The sequence below is a fragment of the Hesperophylax consimilis genome, chromosome 13, assembly GCF_061612785.1.
Source record: "Hesperophylax consimilis isolate HC1 chromosome 13, BYU_Hcon_1.0, whole genome shotgun sequence".
In the NCBI taxonomy this organism is placed as follows: domain Eukaryota; kingdom Metazoa; phylum Arthropoda; class Insecta; order Trichoptera; family Limnephilidae; genus Hesperophylax; species Hesperophylax consimilis.
This window is the reverse complement of record NC_142848.1, coordinates 32,699,469-32,727,346: the sequence shown is the minus strand read 5'-3', so window position 1 is coordinate 32,727,346 and position 27,878 is coordinate 32,699,469. Positions and strand designations below refer to the sequence as shown.

Genomic DNA, 27,878 nt, shown 5'->3' with positions numbered 1-27,878 from the left:
CTTTACTAAATTTAGTGGCTGAGAAGGCAAGATGTCGGCATAGCTGATTGTTTTAAATTTTGCGGCTGTGTCACATCAAGCCAGCTTAAACCACTAAAACTCTTCTGAATAATATATACAAAATAAAAAATGAATACATTGTGGTGGGGGTCAAAAAAGAACATGTCCATATGGTGTAAAAATAGTGGCTGATGCAAATTTCAGCTAATCGTATTATTGCGGAGCCGTTAAGCCTTTAATTTAAATATAATGCGTTATGATCCGTTTTGACGGAAAAGAAAAATATTATAAGATGAAATCTATATTCAATGCATCGTAAATAAATTAATCAATTCGGCGAATAGTACCTGATTCAGGAATTATTTGAAAGTTTCCACTATTGAATGGGAAGGTTGGTGGCCATGCGCAGTTGGCCGGTGGCGCCGCCAACTTAAAGAATCTACGGCGAATTTTCCGCTGAGTTTTCACGAAGAAGAAGAAGAGCGCCCGCCGCCCGCTGCCCGCCTGACGGCTGTCACTTTTAATAGTTTTCCGAGTCTGTGCGTTTTATTTTAGTCTTTTGGTAATGATTTGCTCGTAGCGGGTGGACGTGCTGTGTATTTAGGAGGTGTATAAACTAACGAAACGAACCGCGAAACAAACGATAAAAAATGGCGAATGTGGAAACGATGGGTCTCGGACCGCAGAAATCAATGTTTGTATTGGTGATAATAGTTGGTTGTTTTGCTGTACTGTGGCCGCGAATTCTCAGCCCCATGTTTGTGGGGCCCGTCAAGGACGGCTTGAGCCCTAACAGCTACGACAGGGAAGCGGGTAAGTGACGAATTTACCCATATTGTTTTTTTTCTTCTAATTTTAGCTGTGCAATTCTATTTTGAATATATTCATATTGCGTGTTACAAGTATGTGTAACTGATTTAAATACACGAGATTCCTGCCTAGATGTAAAAATACTTGTCTGCTTATGAAAGAGATGAATGAAACCTTGACATTTTAGTCTTAAAATACTATTTTGAATGATTCTTCGTAAAATAAATCTTTAAAATCTCAATAAATAATCGGATTTTAAAATTCGATTTCATTGTTTTCCATTCCATAAATTTTAGATATAAATATTTTCCCAAATTAGGTATCTTTACATTATAATAAAAGGTAATAAATCTATCATGATAAGCATATAAAGAGTACAGGTCAAAAACAGCATCTTTTCAGGAGAGAAATTTCAAATTTATAAACTGTGATTATTTTTATTGGGTGATAAAATAAAATACAAAAAAAAACATTTTGAACAAATTATTTCATCAGATAGTTATTAACTAAAAATCCTAAACGTAAAAATTGACTTATACTAATACCAATCGAAAAAAATATTATTTCATTTGCATTATTAAAAAGTTTTCCCTATTTTGAATTGAAATGTATTTTTAATATTTTTTATTTTTATTTTGATACCACTTGAAGATCGTGTCACAAAGATTGAAAAATAAAAAACTAAAATGTATTTTTTTAAACTTTTACTCTTAATACATGTCAGATATTTTAACTAAAATTGTTTGGAAAAAATAATATAAAAAAAAAAAACAAACTTGTTTGGAAAAAATATGAGTACCTATCTGCGATCTATAGGTATAATTTATTCACATGGTTAATAATTATTGGGACCTATTAAATGTAAAATATCACATAAAAACTTAACAAAAAGGGTAGATTGAAAATAAAATATTTTATAAGAAGAAATCGGGAACTCTTGAGGAATAAATGGCATCAAGTGAATCAAATAACTACTTGAGTCGTCAGTATAACAGAAGAGTATGTATGACACAATGTATGAATGTATGCAAAGTTCTGTGGCGGTTCTTCCTCTCCGCCTACCTCTGTGGTGAAATGGCCTGATGCCTAAATAGTTAAACCGTTTCACATTACTTTGACTAATGTCCTTCTGCTGGCGCAGGATGCTGCGACGTGATATCAGACACAGACGTCAACGCCATAAAGATAATGGCGGAGGTGTGCAACAACATCCTGCGCTCCCAAAGCGGCAAGATCGACTCCAAGATGGAACAGGCACTTACCAGCGGCAAACTCACAGCGGAGATCATCTCCACTTGCCGCCAAGAGGTTAACAGGACCTGCGGCGTGGACATAGCGCTCTTCCTCGATCACAACATCCGACTCGGCAAGACTTACCGCCAGATCCTGGACGATGTCCGCTCCTACAACAGCTCCAACTGCTTGAAGATGAACTATGGCGTTGCACCGTGGTCTCTAGGAGTTCCACATTTGGTCGGAAAATACAGCTTTAAAACGATGAGTCAGTTTTATTTTACTGCGCCATTTTGGAGTTATATTAATGGCATGGAGTGTGTTCTTTTGAAACTTTTACTAACTCCTTAACACTTTTGAATTAGTTCCTATCACAACTTTTGCACTGCAAGTGCTACAAAATGTGCATTTACAAATCAAAAAGGACTGGATAATTTACACATTCAACACTGTTTTTCTACAGGTTGATTTTAGTTGATTATAGGCATAATATGGATTTCTTCAAAGTGTTTCCATAATTTAATAAACACTAATAACTATAACAACTCAAAATTATTGTTAGTAATTTTACCCATGAAGTAATTATTCACAAATTTTTGTTTAACTACCCTGCGCCCATCATCAGATTCTTATAATCCAACATAAAGTACAAAATATTATCTCTGTGAATTTCAACACTCGATTTAAAAAACATATAATATCAAACAATACAGCAACTTATCTTATTTTCAAATAGGTATATATCAAACAATAACGGCAATACATATCTTAGTTTTTCTTGGTTAAACGAATTTCAAAGAATTAATTAATCATGAGAAATTATGTTGAGAGATAAATATAGTTGAATCTGTTGTATTTAAAATTTCAGATAAAAGTGCAATTCTCATAACGCGAGACGCACAAAGTGATTTTCTGGTTTTTCTACCAATAGTTTTTACAATAATTCTTGGTAATTTCTAAATTGGCGTATAATGAGAACATAGGTACATCCATTCAGCAGATGAATTTGCGCACATTGCAGTGATTCCCAAGAATAAATTAAAAAATTTCAGTAAATGATGCGTAGGATTATTGGAAGACTTGAAATAGAGTTTTTGATAAATATAAACATCGGACATGGCATGATGCTTCTTTCCGATTCATCAACAAGCAATTAATATTTTGTTTGATTATTTTCTCCATCATATCCTGTTCATTGCTTCGTCTCAATTTGATGAAAAAGATCTGAAAAATAAAGAATATTTATTGAATATCAACAGTATAAATATACCATTCATCATAATTGATCATAAAATGACGACAGAAAGTATAAAATTAATGCTAGAAGGAGATACAAAATATTATCAACAAGTATGGGTAGACTTACATTGTATTAGTAATGATTTAGAAGATAAGATACTAAAGCCTTTTTGTACCTAGCTTCTGTGCAGTTCAACAAATCCGCTACATCTGCATACCTATTACTAACTAAACTTGACCCTTAACACTTGACACTGTGGGAGTGTGGGTAAAAACTGAGACCAAGCGAAGCTAATGATTCCTCTTTTGCTTGCTTTAAACCGGCATTTAAAGTTCCTCTTAGGGCCGTGTGCAGGTAAATTTGCTATAATTTTTCTAATGAATTATTTGCTACCTATCTACCCCACCATGAACTTTTTTGAAATGTGTTTTTGGTTATGTAAATAAATAATTCATATGTACTGCCGAATGAAATCGTCTGTAAGCTTTTAACATTTTTTTTTTTATACGTATGTATATTCATACACATCTTTCATCAACACTTTTTGTTTTGTTTTGTTGTGTGCCAATACACTGTGCATAAGTTTCTGATGCCAAACAAACAAAATTACTTAAACAATCTCATGCCGCTACCATTATTATTTTTCATCGATACTCTTTAATAATATTTGGAAAACATGTCTCATTTTGTTCAACTCATTAATTGCTTCGTAAAAATTAACAGGGTTCCAAATAGATACTTACTCAAAAACTAATATAAGTTCAGAGTGAACTCAAAACACAAATATAATAAATCAACTGTACCTACTGTTGCATCTGAAACTATGTACTATGTATACACGAAACATGTAGCTTCATATGAACTTGAAAATGGACTGTTTAACAAACTAAATGACAAAGTGGTGTGAAAGAAAGTATAACAATAGTTCACACCGCAATACCTACAGGTAATTGCCACCAAACCACATTTAAGTGGAAAAAACGATAGTCTTTTTCCTTATGGTCAAAACAAAAGCATTCGAACTTGCATAACAAGTTACATTTTTTAAATAGTTTCAAGCTAAGTAGTGATGGTTAGGAAAAAGCAGGAACTGGATAAATGCATTTCGGTAGGAACTAACCATATTCTTATTTCAAACCCAACAAGTACCATGATTTAGTGATGGAACCCAGAATTAATATGAAATATTTTATCAAATTGTGTCATTATCAAATCTACGTATATAAAAATAATTATTTTAAAACGGGGGTAAAGTTTTTGAATTCCGCCTCCTGTAAAGGCTATAAAACAACAACACTTGATTTCAACTTAAATATCTAACGGAGAAAACTATTTAAGTTAGGGGTAGTAAACATGTATAAAATAGGTTTTTAAGTTGTTAGTTTGGGTTATTTTAAAAATTTATGCACATTTCCTAACCTTCAATCTTAACTTTGATTGAGAAAAAAATGGAACTTCAATGCATCTTTTACCATCTCACGTGACGTAGATAGTTATTTCTTGTAGTAATTAATTTGAAAGCAAGTGCTATTTATAATTTTTTTGTATATTAAGCGTGAAGTGGAATTCAACAAAGTTTAAAGTTTTTACTCCTTGTAACTATTGAGTTTAGAAAAAAAATGTCTTTAAAATGTTCAGTAAACATAATCAAATCTCCAAAATATTCTACATCAACAGAAGTACTTATTTTGGTTAATAACATTCATTTTATCTCCTCATCTTCTTCCCATCCCTGTCCCGGGTCACTTCATACTCTCCTTGCACACTCTCTAGACTTAATTTCCCCAACTGGCTAAGAAATAATCAACAATATTCTTTCAAATTCAATACACAAAGGGCAGAACAGTCACAGGTTTTACAATAATTTCAGACATTAATGGTTACAATGGAATTGTTTATATATGTAATAAGTGGTTGGTCGTACAAAAGAAAAGTAGCTCTTGGTGGCTCTTGAATGGTGTATTTAGTTACAAACAAGTTACTTCATTGTAATTTTGACCTTGATTTATGAAATATGAATAATCCTTTGTCGGTTTGTGGTATTTCAGGTTTCTTTCTATTTTGCTTTTTCAGAGATGTGTTTTGGCTATTAACTAATTTTATCAATTAATATAATATTTTTTTAATAATCCTTACTATTATTCCTGGATAATATTGCCTCTGTATTTAAAAATCTTGTTTAAACAAATGACAAGCAGTTTTCATTTATAACTTAGTTGTGTTTCAAAACTAAAGATATTATTGTAAATAAGAAAGATTTTGTAATTCATGTATCTAACAAATTTTACTTTTTAAATTGAGCATTTTTTAATCCCTGTAAATAAAAAAAATGTTTTATTAATATTTTTCCCAGTTTGATTTGTAGCATACCTATATCTACATATATTTGTGAAGACAATGTGTGAAATACATTTAGTCAATTGTTTTTTTGTGTATTATTCTATAATTTAAAAATTATTATACAGAAAAAAAACATCTTTATTTTTGATGAATGTACAAAAGTGCATAAGGATTATTTTTCCTTGTTTAGGTGTCCGTCAAGAGAGGCCCTCGCACCTGCAGCACCCCCCGCTGCACCCCGCCCTGCGAGAGCGCGGCCGGGCCATCGTGAACCCCGTCAACGTGCCCCGCGCCCCACGCGCTCCCAGCCAGGGACCCCCTCTCCCCGGCAGGGTATGGCCTTCTCAACTGCACCCTTACTTGTCCAATTACTCCGCACAGGTTTGTCACTCTGTCCGAGGTTTGCCTTCCGCCTCTCGCCCCAGCCAAGGCTTCCTAGCGCAGATAGTCTTAGGCTTGGAATGCAGCCCTGCAGCTTGGGAACATAGCGCCTATTCAGATGTTTACCTAACATCATTTACAATATCTAACCAAACTTAACACAAATACTCAAGCAGAGTTTTATTGTTTGTAAGTAGCATTACGTGTGATCGAAATGTGTTTAACCTAATCTGATCATTGGCCTAATTCTCTATCTTTTCACGCACTTTTATGTGACCATGAATCTGTGAATATATCACATATCGTCAGTGTAAGTTCAATCCTGTGGAAGAACCACTTGTTAAAATATTCAGGAGGGACAAATATATATATACATATATATATATATATATATACGCACTCTTGTTAGATCTTGGAAATACGCACTCTTGTTTGCTATGTATTGTTTCATAGTGCTTTCACACAAACGAAGTATTGAATTCCGTAAGTCTAAACTTAAAATGTACTGGGGATGGTTCATTTGCAGTATTTAATTTAATCCAGTACAAGCAGTCTATCTGTCAATTTCATAATTTGAAAGCACCAATCAATGCTGTTCAACTGAAAGCGCCAAAAAAACATAATTTTAAATTATTGGCTCATACGCGGTATTGAACTTTCATAGATGATATTATTTTTACAGCACTTTCGATTTACGGGCCCCATTTCATTTATCACGGTGTAAATACATGTGTGGTATTTACACTAGTTCGGTCCCAAATAAATAAGTCAAATATAGTCTTACATTTATGACATTCATTGGAATCCTAACTAGTATTATGAATGCGAAAGTGTGTTTGTTTGTTTGTCCTTCTTTCACTTCGTCTCGGAGCGACCGATCGACGTGATTTTTGCATAGGGACAGTCGTATGACTGGGAAGTTATATAAGCTAGTTTTGATTCCTGTGGAAAAATTCTTTGCAAGGTAATTTCTCCCTAAAAGCTAGTACTAACATAAATTAATACCTTTAAAAATATAAAAATTATATATTGAGATATTTGACTGTCCTAATAGTTGTAAAATGTCAAAATTTCCAGTTAATGAACATGGTCATGTACGTCGAAAGATAGAAACTTGGTCCCCACAATATTATGTTATCTCACCTAACTTAAGCTTACATAAGAGTGATCAAGCTATGAATTATAAGTTCACTTCAATCTAACCATAGTCACCCCAGACTTTTCTTCCTGTGTTCGTTTTGCCAATGTTAAATTTATCAGTTATTAAAACAATTTTTAAATATCACATTTTCTATAAAAAAATATTTTCCCACATAGAAAGCTTTATGCCCAGCAATTAAGTCAAAGCAGAAGGAACCAGAATGTATTTAACCTAATGCTAAAAAGAGCATCACTAAGAATTTGCGAGCAATTAGAAGTGTGCAATAAGAGTTAAGTGCGCCGATTGCCCAACCTCTTCTGAACTCAGCATACCTTCTCTGCATTGCTGTCGGGCGGCGCCAAAATGGTGCCAGCTTCTGAGAAAGAAATTGGAATTTGTAGGGGCTACCAGGAGCCACATATACAAAAGTATTTGATATTATTTATTCAATCTTACTTAACCTAACCTAACCCCTAACCTACCCATCTATAAACCTAACCTACCTATATAATACAGAGCAGAGCAACCTTTACTTAAAGGTATAAACTAGTGGCATTTTCCTAAGGCTTTATTATGATATCAAAATCATACTATATTAGGATCTAACATTACCAGTACTGTCATCCAGTGGGTTTCCAAGAACTCTGCAAGTATTTACATTGTTCGGAAAACTGTTTATGAGTAAATTGGTAATCGATACATTTTAGAAAGAGAAGTACCTTCATAATTTATTTTTATTTATATTAAGTCTTAAATACAATACTTATTTTTATTATAAGTTGTACGCAATGAAAACCCACCTGCTAAAAGCATCAGGTTGTCTAAAATATATAATATGCAGTAAGTAAATTATACGGATAGTAGAATCTATAACTTATTAATTAATTAATTAATGTATATCTAAATCTTCATAGGTTTGTTTTTGTAACATTATTGCAGGATTTTTTGTTGGAAACCCGTTTTTGCAAAAATTGGATGACACCACTGAGCTTAAACTAACCATGTCAAGCTTGTTGTACTTGTATATATATATATAGCATATTGCTCTAGAAAAATTATGGCCAATGTATGTCATATCACAAAAAGTGAAATAAATCAACCATTTTTGCAGTGCACCAAATGAAAACATCTTTCAAGATAATTCTTTTACTGTAAATAAGTAACATTCACTTCGAATGTTGTGGAACAAATAATGTTTATGGAAATATCTGACTCGCAAATTTATGGAAAACATGCCAATTTTCAACAAATTTCCTTAAATTTGGATAGGTACACATTGAATTGCGACTTTTAATTTTCACACTTATGTGATTTAAAAAGTGAAGCCTACGGCGCCAATGACATAGTGAGTGTGTGATTGAGCGGCAATGTATAGATTAAATGGTACTCGATCCGGGTTTAAAATGTAGCTAATTCTTAATTTCATTGACATATTGAAGAAGAAATATCTTTACTTCATCCAGATATGTAAAAAACAAAGTCTCCAATTATCCTGCCATTTAGTCGATAAGTACCTATATCGCTTTGGCTTCGGTTTTGCTTATAATTTTATATTTTGTCCGTATCATAAATTCCATTAATAATTTTAGGGTGAGTTCTGGGGTCATAGCTTACATGTTTATGTTATTGTAATAAAAAATTAAGGTTTCAGAACAATTTGTTTTAAAAATGATGAATAAAAGATGTCGAATTAGGGCCACGCACGGTGTATGTCTGGTCTGATTTGTAGAGCGGTGTACAGGTGAAAATAACATCCAGTATTGTTTGTTTAATAAAAAAAAATACATTGGAGGTTCTAATACTACTTTGGAAAGAGGTTTTGATATTTTTTAGGTAGCTACTAATTAATATAATTATTTGTCTCTCCTCGCTATAAGGTTGGGTTGTTGCAAGATTCGTCCATTGAAATGTCTAAAATGAAAAATGGCAGACTTCGTCGATTTCATCATTAATCAAATGTGACGAGGATTCAAACATCCCGACCTTAATGTTACCTAATTAACTTCAAGTGGGTGTGAGTGAAGCAATGTACCGAATTACCACCATGGACGAATAAATATCTAAAAATAAACTGTTGTTCTAACGGAATACAAAAATCACATGTTCCAAATTATGTTCCGCTAATAAATATTTATACTAACTTGTGAATGAAAATCGTTGAATGCTCTGACGTAGAAACTAGTGTAAATATTTATTCAATTTTCTGATTCGGTAAGTTCTAATGTGTTTTATTTTCAATCTCTCAACATCTAACATTAATAATTAATTATGAAATACATATATATAATTTCTATTATGTTTTATAGATTTTTTGAATTAACATATTTTTTTATGTCGGTATCGTAATGTGTGAGTTTTCTCTTTTCAGCCTACCCGTCGTAATTTCGTTTAAAATTTAATATAAAACTCATAATAGGCATTACAAGATCCGTCAGTTATGTATGTGTTTTTTAAATGTGTCATCTTTTAGATTGTCAATGTGTATGTGGAAGCATTTAAGTCGTATATTTTTTTCTTTCCTTTCGGTGTTACTTAGTTATTATGGCACTAGTTTGGCTTTTGTTCTCGTTTCCGTGACAACTTGTAAGTCACACATTAACTTAACTTCAACATTTGATTGACGTTATTTGCGTTCCCCTTAAAATAAATATCTACAGAAGATAAAGCACAAGGATGAAAATACAAAAATACAAGAAAGCAATGTAAATAAGTAAACTTAACAAAAATACGAGAAAGCAATGTAAATAGGTAAACTTAATAAAAATACGAGAAAGCAATGTGAATAAGTAAACTTAACAAAAATATGAGAAAGCAATGTAAATAAGTAAACTTATCAAAAATACGAGAAAGCAATGTGAATAAGTAAACTTAATAAAAATACGATAAAGCAGTGTGAATAAGTAAACTTAACAAAAATATGAGAAAGCAATGTAAATAAGTAAACTTAAAAAATATATTACAACTCTTATTAGGTAATTTGTGTAATTTTTCACAATTAATCACAATTTCAACTAGCCGGGTGGCGATATAGTTTCCCTTGTTGTACACAATATATACAGGGGAGCTCTTGTGTGACATAAAAAAACAAGTATGTTTTGGAATATCACAACTGGTTGCTCTATTATTTTATTTATTTATTTAAAAAATTAATGAAGTTTTAATTGATACATTGAATCACCGTACTAGGCCTGTTTTATGGTGACCAATACATTATGGTATAATTATTTTGATTAAAGATTAAACAATATAAAGTAAGGTTTTGCGCCTTATGCGCCTTTGCACTAATAAACATGTTCCAAACCGTCCACAACTCATAACCAACACTTAATGCAGAGTAAATGCCTGTTTCTCAGCTTCACAATATCTAAAACATGCCCACGGGTAAAAATATAAACATTAGGAATAGATGTATGTAGTTTTGAATTAAAATTGTAATATCTTCATAAAAAACGCCTGTCCAAAACTAAAGGGGTAAAATATTATAAGTCTACAATATGAAATTTAAATAAAAAAATGTATTTGTTCCTTTTTTATGGATTACAATGCTCAAAAAACTGATTAGCATTTATAAAGAGAATATGTGAATGTAATAATTAGATAAGAACAAGATAATTAATCATGCTGGAAAGAGATGAATGCAATTAATATGTTAAAACAAAATAAACAAAAATAATGAAATATGAAGTATTCAAAAATGATCAAAACGGAGCATTAGTATTTCATGTAATTTGCAAAGGCATTTACAGCAGTCACTATACAAGATGACTATCTCCCCTTTTTTTCGTATGATTTTTTAACCGCTTGAGTGATGACTACCCAAATTTAGGTAGGTAATTTTTATGAACTATAAATTTAACGATTTATAAAAAAAATTATAAACCCTAAAACCATACCACTTTAATAAAACAATATCAAACATGTACCTATTCAATATAGTTTTTACTATATTGTATACTGACTTATCATCTCTTTAACTTTATAGAGGTAGTCTGACACAATGGCAAAAGTTCTAATCACAAGACAGCATTTCTAGTGATCCATGTAAAGTATCCTCTATTGATATTCATTAGTATTTTCCCGGCGCCTATAAAATGCAAACGGCGCAAAACAAGACGCAACATAAACTTGACTTTGCCATCGGAAAATGTAAAAAGACCAACAAAAACCGTAAAGTGTAACAATATTTGGCAGCCACGACTGCACATTCAGATCTCTGCTCGATCAAATCCCGTTTGCCGTGCAAACCTAAACATTCCTAGAGTGCCCGGTAGATAGAGATCAAATTGGTTTGCGTATGCTCGGGCTGTTGATTCATTCAGTGTTGGATGCTGGGAACAGTGGCACGCAATCTATTTCAGGCCCGCCCGCCTACTGGCCTGGTTAATTCCCTTCATGAAGCGTTGCAGCCCAAATAGACACACTGCCCCCAATATATATTGACATTTTTACAGTCATTTCTCTCAGCACCTATTAGTAAATAAGTTACCTCCAGGACTCTTTACATTATTATTTTAGGTTTTTATCTTTTTTTTTAAAGAAAGACAAATACTTCCAGTTTACAAATAATCTGAAAATATTTTGATTCGTCCTACTGAACATCATTATAAGCGGAAAATGTTGTTTGTGCAATGATGGAGGACTTAGTTAGCTAAAAGATTGAACTTGCAATGCCCGAGTAGGAACCCCGATACTTTGTATCACTCGGCCGCTAACAGGTTAAGGTTTTCGGTTTTATAAAAATATTTGCCTCGCGATCATTGCTTTTCAAAAACAAACATTGCCAATTTTGGAGACGATCAGAACTTTACCTTTTGAATGAACACTGTTAGTAAACTTGAAAAATTACGAAATATGTCAACTTAAATCTTACCAACAAAAGAAATAGACATTTCAAATTTAGAGTTTGGTACCTTATCGCTTGTCTGGATTGTTCCCACAGTCGGTTCTAATTTAGAGTTTGGTACATTATCGCTTGTCTGGATTATTCCCACAATCGGTTCCAATTTAGAGTTTGGTACCTTATCGCTTGTAAAAGTTCTAGAGTTCATTGAACCTGAGTTACAGACAGAGTCATACCAGAATTAATATTTTTTATGCTGATAAGACATAATTTAGCCCCTGTGAGTTAAAAACTCATTGTTTTAGACATATTATTAGAAGCAATATTAAGTAATACTATACATTTCCAAATTTCACATGTCAAAAATTAACTTTTATAGTAGATCAGCTGAACTCCCCGGCGTTGCTCGGACTTCACACAGAGTTTTTCATAATCAGACATAGACAGTGACTTTCCTCCTGTTTTGAAGGTCAAGTGTACAAATTTTCATCAACCTCGTAATAAAACTGTAGATTTGTATACAAATCAAATCCACGCCTTCCACCCGCCCGTGACAATCGACATTGTATAATAGATAAAATATTGTGACATTTTTTATTGAATAATATTATAAAGCACATCGTTGCAGTTTATTTTTAATTCTGAATCTATTTCGGCTCATAAAAAGGTTTAATTTCTCTGTGGGAAAACTTTTATCGTAATAAATTAATCTTCTGTACATATTCCCGTTTAGTTTGCACATTATCCTTCGTGTGTTGGCACCGATTCAAGACTTTCTGAGGGAGAAATGTTTTCTGCAAAAAGACTGTGAATATGCCGAGACATTTTGATAAATCTTTGATGTGATATGCTTGGACACTTTTTTTAAATTTTTATTTTAAAAATATGTTTTATTGGATTTAAGGGTGTTGTGGAAAATGCGACAAAGATAATACTCTTAACTAAATCTATAAATATTCTGTATTATCCAACTCCGTTTGAATTTTCAATGACAAACTAAAATTCAGTTTGATGCTTTCCTTTCAGAAAGATGTTATAGTCTGTAAATGTTTTCATAAATAAACTTTTGCTTGTCAGCAATGTGAATATATGTACATAATTTGTTTGGTGTATGATATAGTATTTCCTGAATAGTTAACTAACTTTTTAACATCCATTACTTTTTAACATCCATTTTTTTTAAGGCGCAGGTGTTTTATTGATATTGAGTCCTGTTACAATTTTCATGAAATAATTTGATAGCGAAAATAACGGCCCCCCGTTTAACGCCGATTTAAAATATTTATGACCATTATGCTGGACGGCTGATTAAAATTTTCTTAAATGCTGACGGGTTGAGCATATCGAATAAGGGGAACCGATTTTTAAGTGGTAAACATTTTTAAAAAAACGTAATGGCGCTGTTTGCCGATTTGATGATAACGTCCAGTGTGACAGAGGTTCAAACAACTTGGCCTTAATTGGAAACTCATTATTTCAGAAATTGAATGACACTACTGAAGATGAAGAAATATATTTTTAGCATGTCTGTGTTCCCGAGCTAAGGTAAATTTGATCTTACTTCTGGTGAAATTGATCAAACATTTTAAAAATTCGAATTTCTTTCTTGAATGTAATTTGACAATGTTGACTTGCCAAGTCTATTCTACAAGTGTTTCAATGCAGCCTGCTCAAATAAGATAGCAATATTGATCCCCTGTGCACTGATGCACGTACGCGAAACTCGTTAGGCACAAGCGGAACACCTGTTCAAAGTTGATGTTTGGCTTCATGAGAACGGGTCGTTTCTTAAACACGTTTTTGGCTAGTACAATCATGTAATTCAGGTCTCTTCAAGAGCCGCATTAATAAATCCCTTCTTACAGCCCCTCCTTAACCCATCTCACAATGCTGCCCAACCGTATGGAGATATAGTATACAGGGGCGCCCTTGTGAGGTGTAACATAAATTATTTTTTTTTTTACTAAACTATGAGTCGAAATGTTGTATGTAAATTGACGGCAGCAGCTTTCTGTCAAATCAACATGGATCACACTTCTATGGATTTTCTGTTCAGTGGCTATACCTATTGATGATATTGCACTACTGTTGTCATACTCAGAACACGTATTGGGTTAATCAACTTACATGTGTTTGTTTGTTTAGCCGATGCCGGTGAGGCCGCCCATGGGAGGGGCCGGGGGTGTGGTGCCCCCGCCCAAGTCCTCCGTGGGCTTCCTCATGCCGCTCTACACCCTTTGTATCGTGGTCTTCTTCTTTTACACCATCTTCAAGGTAACCCATCGCCCTTTATCTGTATGAATATGTGGAGTTTGATATTATACCCCTGGAATTAGTTAAATACTACTCAAATAGCATTTGTCAAACAATAATCAAGTGATTGCTGTCTACGATGATATATATATATATATATATATATATATTACTTACATTACGTACATTCATTAGTTAAGATTAAGAATCATTCTTAAGCGCAGAATTGTATTATTAATTATATTAATTGTATTATTAATTGTATCGTGTATTCCTGTGACGGCTCTGTCCATCAGTCCGTCACAAGCCCATCCGTTTATGAATGTACTCAACGGATTGGCTTGCTGAGCATGACCTCATCCGCAGTCGATAAGCATGTCGTCATTCAGTGATGGTGTGCCCAAAATTTTTTTTTCCTAGATTTCAGAATGAGTTTGTATGAAGTGAATTTTATATAGTATGTATATAGTTTCCATAATTCCCCAGAATATTACAAAATTTCCCAAGATTGGCTTGAGAATTTTGACTATGAAACTAAAATATTAAAATGACTCCTTTTTTGATTTTGTGCTTTTTCTATAAAAAGATGTTTTTCCTAGACATACTATTACTGTAATTTGAGATGCTCTCCGCTCGAATATCTGAATGCACGGATGTTCGAATGTGTGTTGCTGTCGGTGGATTTGCTTAGAGGAATCGATGTGTGAATTCTGTGTATTTTCCCAACAAATTGATATTGTATGGACATACGTAATAGGTACTTTAACGATGTAAAATTGAATTTGGGTACCTACCTTATCATTTGTAATTAAATGCACTGTGTATGTCTAAATAAATAAATAATTTACCAAGGAGACCAGCACAGCCATATCGACAAATATCGATACGATAAACTAAGCGTTGTCAATATATTTATATATGTAAATATCAGTTAAAAATCACCCTACTGTGGCAACACTGACACAATGTATTTATGGCCTAGTGAGCTCTTTGTCATTATGAAATACCAAAATTTGAACAAGCTCATTTTCAAAACCGATTTTATTAATTATTTTTAGGAATTTGCTGTTTTTTTATTTTATTTTGTCCAATTATCGTGATCACTACCTGTGATTTTATCATGAATATCTGGCGAAACTTCATTGACCCAAGTTCTAACTTTTTCTGTTTAATAATAAAACAGTAAATAATTTAATAATATTTTTGTTAGGGAGCGAACGCTATCGATAAACTTAACCTATTTTAGTAGATATCAACTGTTAAAAAATGTCATTGGCTCGCTAAATAGTGTCGACTAATCACCGACTAATATTGATAACAACCTTCATCGTGTCAATAATTCATCAGATACGATTTTGGATTTTAACGAGCAAGAGCTTTATCGTGATAGTGATTCGGACAGCGTCCATCGTCAGGGCACATCTGCCAACTGTCCGAAAGTAGGAGGAAGCTCAATACGGCATAAATCAATCACAATAATTTCAAACATCTTTCACCAGGGCAGTAAATGTATAAGTAAAAGTTTTTGTATTTACAAATGATATGTTATATCTTTTAGATGGTGTTCAGCAAGGGTAATGCCGATGTGTCCCCCGTGCACCATCCCCGCTACATTGAGCGCCCCGACTCAAAGTTCAGCCAGTCCGTCTTCAAGAACACCTCGAGGAGGGACCGCAACTCGCCGGAAACCAAACTCGGTCAGTTTATCATGATGTGTTGCATCGTCAAGGCTTTCGCTCACTACAGGCGGGATGCTCACATAAATAAATCTGTAATTGACGGTTTCAAAACGGGCATAGAAGCTGATATTTTGAATTTGACTTTTTGCAGTAGAAAGAACAATACTGTCTGAAATTTTAATATGTACACTTCTTTTTACAGTGTTTATGCTGTGGAGATGTATATTTGATTTTAAGTGATGCTAAGTGAGGACAGTATAAAATCCTGATTTTGTGAATGGTACCAGTCAAAAAAATACTAATTGTATTTCAAACTTCCCGCTTCATTTATTCATTGTCAGTAGTTACTCTTCTTTTCTCCAGCAGTAGCTAGTATCCGTTACCATGCCTTTATCCTTTACTTGACCTGATGCACAATGTCAATTGACTGACGCAAGACTGGCAATATTTTTAGCACACCACCCATTTTGTGAGTACAGGCTGTCACTGCGTCAGAGTAACGTTCAAGAGTTTTGCTGTTTTAGCAACCAGATTTTCTGCTTTATACCTACATTCCTTAGCTTTTTAAAATTCATTCAGTATAGAAAACATATTTGACAATTTTTTTAAATGAATGTATTGACTATTCGAATGGTTGACCGGGCAGTGGCTGAGTTGGTATAGCGTTTGGGTCCCACCCAGGCCTCGTAAATTCAATTCCTCGGCTGGTTAAGTCTACAATCACGGCACAACATTTTTCCGCTTGGTGATAGTAGAAGATTTTTAAATATTGCCAGGTTATTGATAACCCGGGAATATTTGTCTTTCTTTTAAAAATAAAAAAATATTTAGGAAGATTTTTTGTCAAAATAACCTATAGCTATCCCAATATTTTTCATGCTTTTCAATAGTTTTCACAAATTGAGAAATGTATTTATCAATCTACTTCGGAATATATTCGGTTTATGGGTGAAATTCCTAAAAATTAAAACTAGTTATTTTTATACTAACTTTGGGCCGGGGAATCCGAATCTGGAAGAATTAGGTGGCGGCAAGCAATATTAACTGAATTACACGACTTTAAAATTTCGACGCACAAAAAATTTAACTGGCCATTTTGAACGCTTTCTGACAATAAAACTAGTTATCTTTATACTAACTTTGGGACGGGGAATCCGAATCCGAAAGAATTAGGTTGGGGCAAGCAATATAAACTGAAATATACGACTTAAAAATTTTAGATGCAAACAATATACAACGGCATTGCCGATGCGTTTTTTTGACAGTAAATCCATAGAAAAATAACCAAAGATATATAAAATTAAGTGTTGCTAGTAAGCAATAATATCAATAACGTAAAATAACATGTTTATAATTTCAGTAATATTTCATATTCAAACAGTTAGATTTAGGTTTATTATCACGAAAGGTGAGTTTTTATGTCGGGGGAGACGAAAAAATATGCATTTTATATTTTAATTTTGCTAACATTATTTCAATTACGTAAGTATTTACGTATTTCAGTTTTCAAGTAGTTTAGCGGCTACGCTAGGTTTGTGTAACATGGTTTGTGATAGAAAAGAAAGTGCCCCCTTCGTAGCGCCTACTCGCGTCAAGGCAAGAAAACATCCCAGTTTTCAAGTAGTTTAGCGGCTACGCTAGGTTTGTGTAACATGGTTTGTGATAGAAAAGAAAGTGCCCCCTTCGTAGCGCCTACTCGCGTCAAGGCAGGAAAACATCCCAGTTTTCAAGTAGTTTAGCGGCTACGCTAGGTTTGTGTAACATGGTTTGTGATAGAAAAGAAAGTGCCCCCTTCTTAGCGCCTACTCGCGTCAAGGCAAGAAAACATCCCAGTTTTCAAGTAGTTTAGCGGCTACGCTAGGTTTGTGTAACATGGTTTGTGATAGAAAGGAAAGTGCCCCCTTCGTAGCGCCTACTCGCGTCAAGGCAGGAAAACATCCCAGTTTTCAAGTAGTTTAGCGGCTACGCTAGGTTTGTGTAACATGGTTTGTGATAGAAAAGAAAGTGCCCCCTTCGTAGCGCCTACTCGCGTCAAGGCAAGAAAACATCCCAGTTTTCAAGTAGTTTAGCGGCTACGCTAGGTTTGTGTAACATGGTTTGTGATACAAAAGTGAATAAAATGTATCTGAATACTTTACGTAAATGAAATAATGTTAGCAAAATTAAAATATAAAATGCATATATTTTCGTCTCCCCCGACATAAAAACTCACCTTTCGTGATAATAAACCTAAATCTAACTGTTTGAATATGAAATATTACTGAAATTATAAACATGTTATTTTACGTTATTGATATTATTGCTTACTAGCAACACTTAATTTTATATATCTTTGGTTATTTTTCTATGAATTTACTGTCAAAAAAACGCATCGGCAATGCCGTTGTATATTGTTTGCATCTAAAATTTTTAAGTCGTATATTTCAGTTTATATTGCTTGCCCCAACCTAATTCTTTCGGATTCGGATTCCCCGTCCCAAAGTTAGTATAAAGATAACTAGTTTTATTGTCAGAAAGCGTTCAAAATGGCCAGTTAAATTTTTTGTGCGTCGAAATTTTAAAGTCGTGTAATTCAGTTAATATTGCTTGCCGCCACCTAATTCTTCCAGATTCGGATTCCCCGGCCCAAAGTTAGTATAAAAATAACTAGTTTTAATTTTTAGGAATTTCACCCATAAACCGAAGCTTACCCTCTACTTCATTCATTAAACTATTATTTACTGAATTCTAATACAATTTGGTAGTATTATACTATACAATATTATTTCAAATACTTCTCTAATATTCACCTTTTTCATTTATCACCGACACAGGACATAAAGAGAGAGATACCAGTGAGTTTAAAAATGCATTTATATTTATCGAAACGCTATTTAAAATAATCAATGTTTATATTCCAGAATCAATACATTGCACTAAGTTCAGTTTTAAACATATAAGTTCAATCTAGTCGTATTTCAACAGCTGTAAAATATTATATAATTTTCTTGGCCCGGTGTTATTGTTTAGGCAAATATCGCTTTCGTAGAATAAACACAACAACTTGTTTATTACTATTGCTCTTTGGTTGGTGCAATTTTTTTTCAATTGTTTGATTTTCCAATTCACACCGACAAAGCTGTTGAGCGGCGCCGTTGAACGTACCAAGGCTATTCTGATAATTCAAATATTTTCTTTAATGTTCAATGCCTATTGATTGTATTGAATGCATTAAAATGTATTCTTAATTAACAGTTTATTTATTATTGTTACTTATGATAGTTGTTACACCATTTTTCTAAGGTTTATCAAACTTTCCTATAGATGCACAGAAGACTTTCACTGTAAAAAAAGAAAGTTAGACTGCGCATAGTGAAGTCCTGTTTTAACTCAATTTCAAATTGGTATGTGCATTCCGTTTCTGTTTTCAAAAATCTGCTGCATCCACAATTATTACTATTCATGCAAGCCCTGCTTTGACTAGATGGCGACTAACTGGCTAACTTTGATTATGGTTCAGTATAGATTATTTTTTCAAACGTGAAATCGTTCTTTATTTGCACTTCTTAAATATTATGGTACCTACCTGCCTGAAGAAAGTTTGAAAAAATAATTGTCATTGAAGTGGTGATGTTTCATTGGATAAATTTTATAATTCCTTGTTTGAAATTAATAAAATAGTAAGGAGATATTTAAGTACCTACTTACAAATCTTATGATTTCAGAGTTAATTTTGATTTTTGACTTAGAGAAAGAAAATTAGAACATACAAACTGCTTATGGAACTACTAGTATAAATATTTGGTAGGGGCATTTATACCAAGTTGTAAAATCCTTATCGATAATGGAATAGAAGATTCGTCTTCGATTGTTGGAGAAAGAATTGAAAGGTGCACATCTAATGGAGTAAGATGGGGAGAATGAGGTGGATGCCGAATATCCTCCCAGACTAGCTGCTCTTGCAATTTTGGAAAATTGCGGAAAAATATTTATTATAATAGAAAAAACATTATTTATAAAAGTGTACTTTAGAGTTTGGCAAACTACAGAATGCCCTTGGCGTTTCGTGTGCTGCGCAAGTTTTTCAAAATTTTTTTGAAATACTGTTTCTGCGCATCCACCATCAAGCTCATTCTCTTGTTTGCCAGACTCTGCAAAAGTTAAGATTATATTCCCATATATACTTTTTTCTAAACAGCATATTGATTTTCAGTTAGAGTGTGAAATAATTTGCTTGTTAAGTTTGAAACCTTATAAAATTGAGTTGCTATCAAAAGGCACAATTAATAAATAATGGGGACATTTTCACAAAAAATCTAACACTATATGAGTAAGTCAATGTTTTAGTCATGTTGTATACAAGTCTTATGCGTTGGTGAGTTTGTCATGTGATGACGTGTGATGATGTGATGATGCCAGGAGACGAGGAGATGGACCAGCTGCGGCGGCGCCTGGCGGAGACGGAGCGCGCCATGGAGCGCATCGTGTTGCAGCTGCACCGCCCACAGGCTGGGCAGGTTAGCCAACCACCCCCGCACTGTCATGGCCACCGCGGTCACTGACACACATGCTTAAATATTCACTAAAGTGAAGGACAAAAGAGATAATCAATGAGAAAGGGGAAATTTGATCTTCCCTTCTTATATCCCAACGATTTGGGGACAGTAGCTTAAATTTTTTTCTTCCATTTCTTTCTAACTCGTCACAACTGACTATATAAATACATATCTTCAAAAATATTAGAAACTGTCAAATTGGATTTTTCTCTTTAACCTCCTCTGTATGGGGTCCTGAGGTGGACTAGTTTTATTTTCATTGCAAAATTTGTTTCTTCAATTACTTTCCAACCATTTTTAAATTTGCCTTCTCATTATGATCATGTCATCATGTATTTCTTGATCTAAATCCCCTTTATTATTCAATTTTCTTAATATCTGGTGTAAGGATTTTATAATACATGTACATACATAATATAGTAGATGCTTAAGAATAACTTTAGTTAAAAAAATATTAATCACATTGCTGGCCAAGAGTCCTACCCACCAGGCTTTCGACTGCCGTCACAAATGTCAACATTTTAGTTTTACAGAGGCCGCACCAAGGCATGTATTTCTACAGCTTGTGCTCTGCACTCTCAGGTACATTTGAAGCTCAGTCAGTCAAACCAAACTATAATACATAAATTTTTCAATGACAATCAGAACAACTGTATTTCCGTCATAGTTTTTCATTCCATTTTTATCTTATCTAAAATTTGGTGAAGCTGTGATTGAGAGACCGCGGTGACCACACAACAGACTTCGTACAATGCTGGCTGCAGTTGATAGTTTTTGTTACAATGGATGATTTGTTTTTTCTTATACTGTGTTCCTCTCCACAGAGTATGAAGCAGATTTTAGCCGCTTGCATTCATTGTGGCCCGTGGTGCAGGAACTGTAGAGGAAGATGTAATACAAGGATATTTAGAATTGAATTTACAAATTATGAATAGTCAATCATTGTATCGCTTCCTCTACAGTTCTGCGATACGAGGATGTGGTTGTGGCATGATGGAACTTGTCTCACAACCCGTGTCTTATGATACACAGTTGAATTGATCAGTGCACATGGCAGTGTTGGTTGCCCCATTGGTCCCATTAAAAGAAATTCTTTATAACTCACCGATTCAAACAATGACTAATTATTTATTATTTCAACATTCAAATAATAACAGAAGCAGGTTACTTGAATTGATAATAAGATATGAATTATAAAGGCTGTTTACCCATCTACGACAAGCTTATCTTTAAAAAAAAATCTGCTGAAATTTCACATGTTGGTTAGAGTATTACAAAATATACAACATGAACTTTTTTTTCTAAATTCGTAAATTCTTCTTAATCTTCAGAATAATTCAGCTTGCTCGCTGTGGCTAATCAAGCTCCAATAATTTTTAAGTGCCATATGGAACTCTCTTCATGGGCCGATTGTCGTTTAGGCACACTTAGGACGGGTTGTTTCGGAGAATTTGAACAATCCATCAAATTTCAACGTTAATTTTCGGGTTCTGTAAAAGTCCTATTCAAGTTCTGTTATTATATCATTGTAGGCTAGTTGCTTGACAAAACTGAAATAAAACAGAACTTGAAAAATCTTTCACAGAACTTGAAAATGAACGTTGAAATTTGATGAATTGTTAAAATTCTTCGAAACAACCCGTCCTTAGAAATTATATAAGATTAACGCAGACCTGTAAAAAATCACATTATAATCCAAATTCTTGACAAATTAAAATTAATTATCTGTTAAAAATATTATTGGTAGATGATGATTGTCTGAATTCTTCACTCAATCAATTCAATTTTGAAAATGACTCACAGACAACCTTAATTAGTATTTTTGATAATATTGCAGTTAAGTTACATAACTTACTTACCGTAGTTCCAATTGGTACACCAACACTGCCAAGCGAATAGAATTCAACAATACACTACACAAGACCTCTAAAATGTCATACTAATTGTTCTTTGTCATAGAATAGATATTTTATATTTCCTTTGTTTGTTTTAAGCAACCCTCGACTTGATAATTTATCAAGGAATTGTGTAAAATGTAACCACTAATATTTCTCATCCCGTTGAAGCATGAAGAAATTTATTATACATACATATTATTAGTTAGAGCATTTATCGGTCTTGTGTTTGTATTTTGTAGATTTAGAAATTATTTTTCTTATGTATTTATTTATTACTGTTGATAATTTTTTTAATTGCTTAAAGTTCAAAATCCTACAAGTTGTGCTGCAGAATTTGCAAGGTATAGAAAAAATAGAATATAAAAAATCTATTTCCTACTATTAGACGGAGCACAACAAATCCTCATTAAACTAGATTCATATCATTTCAGAAACTGTTGTTGTTCTTTTTCATTGTTGGTAGTCAAAAGCTTGTGGCATTTTCTTCTGGCTGATGATAGTCAGTGTCGCCATCGTTTCCACCACAGTTAGACGCTAGAAATAGTCACTGGGAACTTTGACACTCCCGATATGAACTTGTACTGTTAATTGACTGTATTCATAAGGGGCGGGTTGTTTTTTTTTATGTCCTGTTGTTTTTATTGAATTAATAGGGTTTCCGTTGATCAAACTTTCTAAATAAATGTCAATATACTGATAACTTTCAGACTTAAGTTGAGAGCTTTAAAAGTTAAGTTGATGACTTTCAGACTTAAGTTGCTAAATTTCAGATTAAAGTTAATGATTTTCAGACTTAAGTTGATGACTTTCAGACTTAAGTTGACGACTTTCAGACTTAAGTTAATGACTTTCAGACTTAAGTTAATGACTTTCAGACTTAATAAATTTAATAGTGAAGTCAACAGCAAACTATTTAAATACCAGTTTTGTAATGAGATGTAATGCCAGTTGTGCTCTGTTTTATTGGTTATATTCTGGGAAGTTGAACCCCTAAGCTTGTGTGTAGTAGAATGGTAATTAAGATGGCGTATGGTTTTCTGTTTGGTTGGCAGTTGTAAACGCCATCTCAGGTTTGGTAGCCGAAGTCCGTCAGCAGATGGAAGACACCCCGCAGTACCGTAGCGACGCATTACACACTCAGGTAGCCAACATGTAACATCGTGTTGCATTGCAATCAATCACGGCGTGTCAAACTAATAACCCTTTGTTATTATGCTGTCTCAACGATGGACCTGTCTCATTGCAATGATAACCTTGCCCCATTATGTCGTGTCGCCATATTTACCCCGCCTGATGCTAAAAATGTTGTCCGTGTAAAAGCATGCTGTGATTTTTAGTTATATCTTAATCGTTTATTATAATTTTATCTTTTTTTTAAGCGATATCACAATTTTCTTTAGTAGCATTCAATTTATTATCCCAGAGCATTCATTTACACAATACCACAACAAATCTAACACACTGATACCCACTTTAAAAAAGTGTTTTTTCAAAAAATTATTGCAAACGACTATCAACAAATAATGTATTTTTGTCATTCCATCTCCGTACCCCTCTTAACCCCTGTATTTTTTATTTTATTTGCATTTTATCTAATAAATTTGCCTCTTTGTTTTTAAATTTACTTATAATACATGTCCCATTTTCATGTTTGTCTTTGAAACCTTCTTGCACTATCAATTACAGACAAGAATAAGTAAAGCTCTTATAAATCAAGATTTCTCTTAAAATTCAGAATGATTTATAGTAAACTTCGTATATTTAAAATAAGTAAGCAGCTTAAAAACTATCTAGGTAGATACCTTATTAAATTTGAAGAAAACTTGGTTTGACCTTTAAAATTAGAATTCTAAATTCCCAACAATCTATTTTCTCCTTTTCATTCTTATTAAATTAGAAAAAAAACTTGGTTTCACTTTTAAAATTAGAATTCTACAACTCCCAACAATCTATTTTCTCCTTTTTAGTCTTATTAAATTAGAAGAAACTTGGTTTCACTTTTGAAATTAGAATTCTACAACTCCCAATAATCTATTTTCTCCTTTTTAGTCTTATTAAATTAGAAGAAACTTGGTTTCACTTTTGAAATTAGAATTCTACAAACTCCCAACAATCTATTCTCTCCTTTTCGGTTATAAAAGTGTTTAGCCATCTCAATTGAAATGAACAACACAAATAATGAATACATGACAATCTCAATTATTCAAAACAGTAAACACACACCACCACTGTATTTTTTTTTCCCTAGCGAAAATTTCCTTTGTTGTTATTTTTTTAATTAGTTGAACAGAGTGAAATGTATTGTAAATTTTTTAATGTTCGCTACCAAACCTGAAATGGAGCTTTATTATTTATGAAATTTGTTATTGTAATGTACCGAATTTCTTGACTTTGGAAGTACATCGGACATTTTATTGATTTGTTGAATGTTGTAATTGTTAATTAGATTTACTTTTATATCTATTTGCACAAAAAATTTCATGTAGATTTTTCTATGAGGAGACTTACTTGAGTTTTATTAATCTTAATATTTAAAATAGAGTCATTTTTATTTATTAATTTACAATAACTAAAGCTTTTCATTATTCTTACAGTCCCTGCAAGAATCACTTTATTAACAATTCTTTTAGAAATTCTCTAACCCCTTTAAATTTTAATTGGTACAATATATCATTATCCATAGAAATAAATAGTCACCTACCTAATGAGATTTTTTTGTGTTCTAGCGCTATTAATCTTATAAATATTATTTCAGCACAATTAATTTGTTTTTATTTTCAGCCGATTTTGATGCTTTCTTATTTAGTAGAAGTATATTTTGAGGAGTGCTGTGTGGCTTAGTAGGTTGTAAGAAAATTATTTTATCATTCCCAAAACAACATGTTAAAAAGTTAAAAAAACACATATTTTAGTAAGTTTCATAAATTAATTGTAGCTTAACAGTGGGAAAAAGTTTTAGCATTGCATGTAACTAAAACTTGTGTTTAGACACAAATTCTGATCAAAGATGAATGATTTATAAATTTAGCTCATTTGTTCTAAGGTTGACCTTGCATTTTAAAAATAACAAAACATAATTTCGCTTATGAAAGAAATCATTAAGAGCTTTCTTAGAATATTGTAGAATTACTTTTGGAGAGTTACATTTATTTTAACGGCAGATTAAACCTTGCAGGAAGTTCCCCCCCCATACACAAATGGATCCGTCCATCGCAACAAACAAGAGGAAAGCCCTCTTCTCTCCAAGGGGCAAGAGCGCTCCCTCAGGGAGCCCACTCCTCCCTCCTGGGAGGAATCCACTCCCGTGGACCGACAGGAATCCCTCCTGGCCAAGGAATTCACCATCTTGAAGGAAGACACTCCACGAGGCGAAGAACCCACACCAAACAAAGAATCAGATAAGGAAAATGTACCCCCACAAGAACAGGAAAGTAAACAGGAAGAATATGAAAGAGCAGTAGCTTTGAAGGAAGCCGATCTTCTGAAGGAAGTCCCCTTGAAAGAGACTTCTTTGGAACGGGACCTTCTGGCGGCGGCGGCTGACTTGGAATATGAACCGGAGAAGATCGGAGAAGTCGTGGAAGAGAAGTTGATCGAAGAAGCAGCCATCCGGCAACTACGATCGAGCGTTGAGAAGGAAAATGCATCATTCAAGGTAGGACTTTTTTTTCATAGATGATTATTACTTAATTATCGAAGAAAGCTATGTATCACTTTGTGGCGTGATATACTTAAATGAAAAGATACTTATTTTTTAACCACTTTAGTACAATTTATACATTTACCGTCTTGTCGATTGAAGTACTTGTACATATTGAATTATTTGGCGGGTTGGGAATAAGCCGACTTAGCTCAGTGGTCCAGAGCACCTGACCGGACATCAGAAGATGCTGGTTCAATTCCCGTCGGCGGCATTTATTTTTACTCGGGAGATATTTCCAATTTGTATTGATATTTCAAACGACTAATTATTGCTTATAATAATTTGTTATCCTACCTTGTCTTATAAACATTAGTATATCATTAAAAATAATAACAAGTGGCATAACAAAATTTTTATGAAGTGGTTCAAAGACTAATTATCTTTTCATGATTATTATTTAGCCCTTCTTCTTATGTTGGTTCCTCATTGCTGAAGATCGTGAACCCCACTCTAATTTTCATTGTGTATCTGGCTCCTCCACTCATCTTCTGCCCTGCGTGGAGAGCTAAGGACACCGACGTACCGAATGTCAATGTGATACTTAGTGACTCCAGCTCATTGGTGACTTTTCTCGGCTTCTCCTGCCTTCCATTTTGCCAAAGACTAAGGACCGGTTGTTTCGGAGAACTTGAACAATGCATCAAATTTCAACGTTAATTTGTGAGTTCTGTGAAAGTCCTATTCAAGTTCTGATATTATATCATTATAGGCTAGTTGCTTGACAGAACTAGAAAATATCTTTCACAGAGCTCGCAAATTAACGTTGAAATTTGAAGAATTGTTCAAATTCTCCGAAACAACCCATCCTAAGTTTCTCCAAGTTGGATTCCTCAGTTTGGCGAGTCAAAGTATCTTAAAATAGGTTGTCGGCAGACAGTTTAAAGCGAACTATGGATGCCTCGCTCCTCCAGAATGAACAAATTTGTGCTTTGAGTTGTCCACGTTTCTACACCGTGTAGAAATCAGGTGAAAATAAGCCTCGGATGAGTCTTATCTTGGTGGTCTTCATTATGCCTCTATCACTCCATATCTTTTGCATTTTGCTCATGGCGTCTTTTGTCATGCAAATCCTTCTTTTCACTTTTGTTTAACAGCCTCATTCATCACTTATAGAAGAGCCTATGCATATGAGGTCGCTAATTATTTAGCTAAGTGATTAAAAAAAAGATTGTACTAAAATATCAAATATTATGGTGAATCAATTTTCAATTGGTTATTTACGGATTTTTTCATTTTCAATTAGTTACCTATAGGTTGGCTTAACAGCACTGTACTTCTGAGTAATTACTCACATTTTGTAATAACCTTTTTTCAATGCCCTTTTCTAACAGAATTAATATCTTCTTTCTTCCATAGCTACTCTATATAGTGATGGTTTTTATGCAAATTTGAGTTGTTGTGAAGGCATTCCATCGACAGCTCCATTGTAATCTCTCCTACATTCTCATAACTGACGCATACAACAGAAAGAGTATTTAAAACGGAGCTCTCATAACCGTTAAAATTTATGGAGAGTAAACAACTCTCAGGGAATTGTCTTCCAAAAACAATTCAATAGATTTTTTGTCTTCTAGTCATTGATAATAAAATCCTGTTACAACGCAGGTTCTGGGAATGGAAATGCGCGCGCACTGTGAAGGCGGCGCCCCGTGGTCCAAGCGCTCCACGACGCCCCCAGCCGGCCGCGTCACGCCCCCGCCCTCCATGCACTCGCACTCCCGCCAGCCCACGGTCAGATCCTACTCCTACACCGTGCACATCACGCAGACCCTATCCGATCCTGCGTGATGGGTCATGTGATAACCAACAAACAGTATACTAGAAA

General features: G+C 33.7%; 1 protein-coding gene across 6 annotated transcripts in view; it reads left to right on the top strand.

Moving 5' to 3' along the window:
• Positions 1-460: 460 nt before the first annotated feature.
• RIC-3 (RIC3 acetylcholine receptor chaperone) overlaps positions 461-27,878 on the top strand; it is a 43,089-nt gene continuing 15,671 nt past the window's right edge. The window contains exons 1-9 of one of the 6 annotated variants that reach the window (XM_089639024.1): positions 462-813; positions 1,952-2,311; positions 5,814-5,956; positions 14,131-14,259; positions 15,797-15,935; positions 18,731-18,751; positions 20,316-20,413; positions 25,526-26,005; positions 27,659-27,784. In XM_089639024.1, coding sequence (XP_089495150.1) covers positions 651-813; positions 1,952-2,311; positions 5,814-5,956; positions 14,131-14,259; positions 15,797-15,935; positions 18,731-18,751; positions 20,316-20,413; positions 25,526-26,005; positions 27,659-27,784 — 1,659 coding nt within the window. In that variant the 5' untranslated portion in view covers positions 462-650. Of the gene's footprint in view, positions 814-1,951; positions 2,312-5,813; positions 6,005-14,130; positions 14,260-15,796; positions 15,936-18,730; positions 18,752-20,315; positions 20,414-23,402; positions 23,492-25,525; positions 26,006-27,658; positions 27,785-27,878 lie in introns of all 6 variants that reach the window. The other 5 variants (XM_089639021.1, XM_089639025.1, XM_089639026.1 and 2 more) reach the window with 5 other exon arrangements.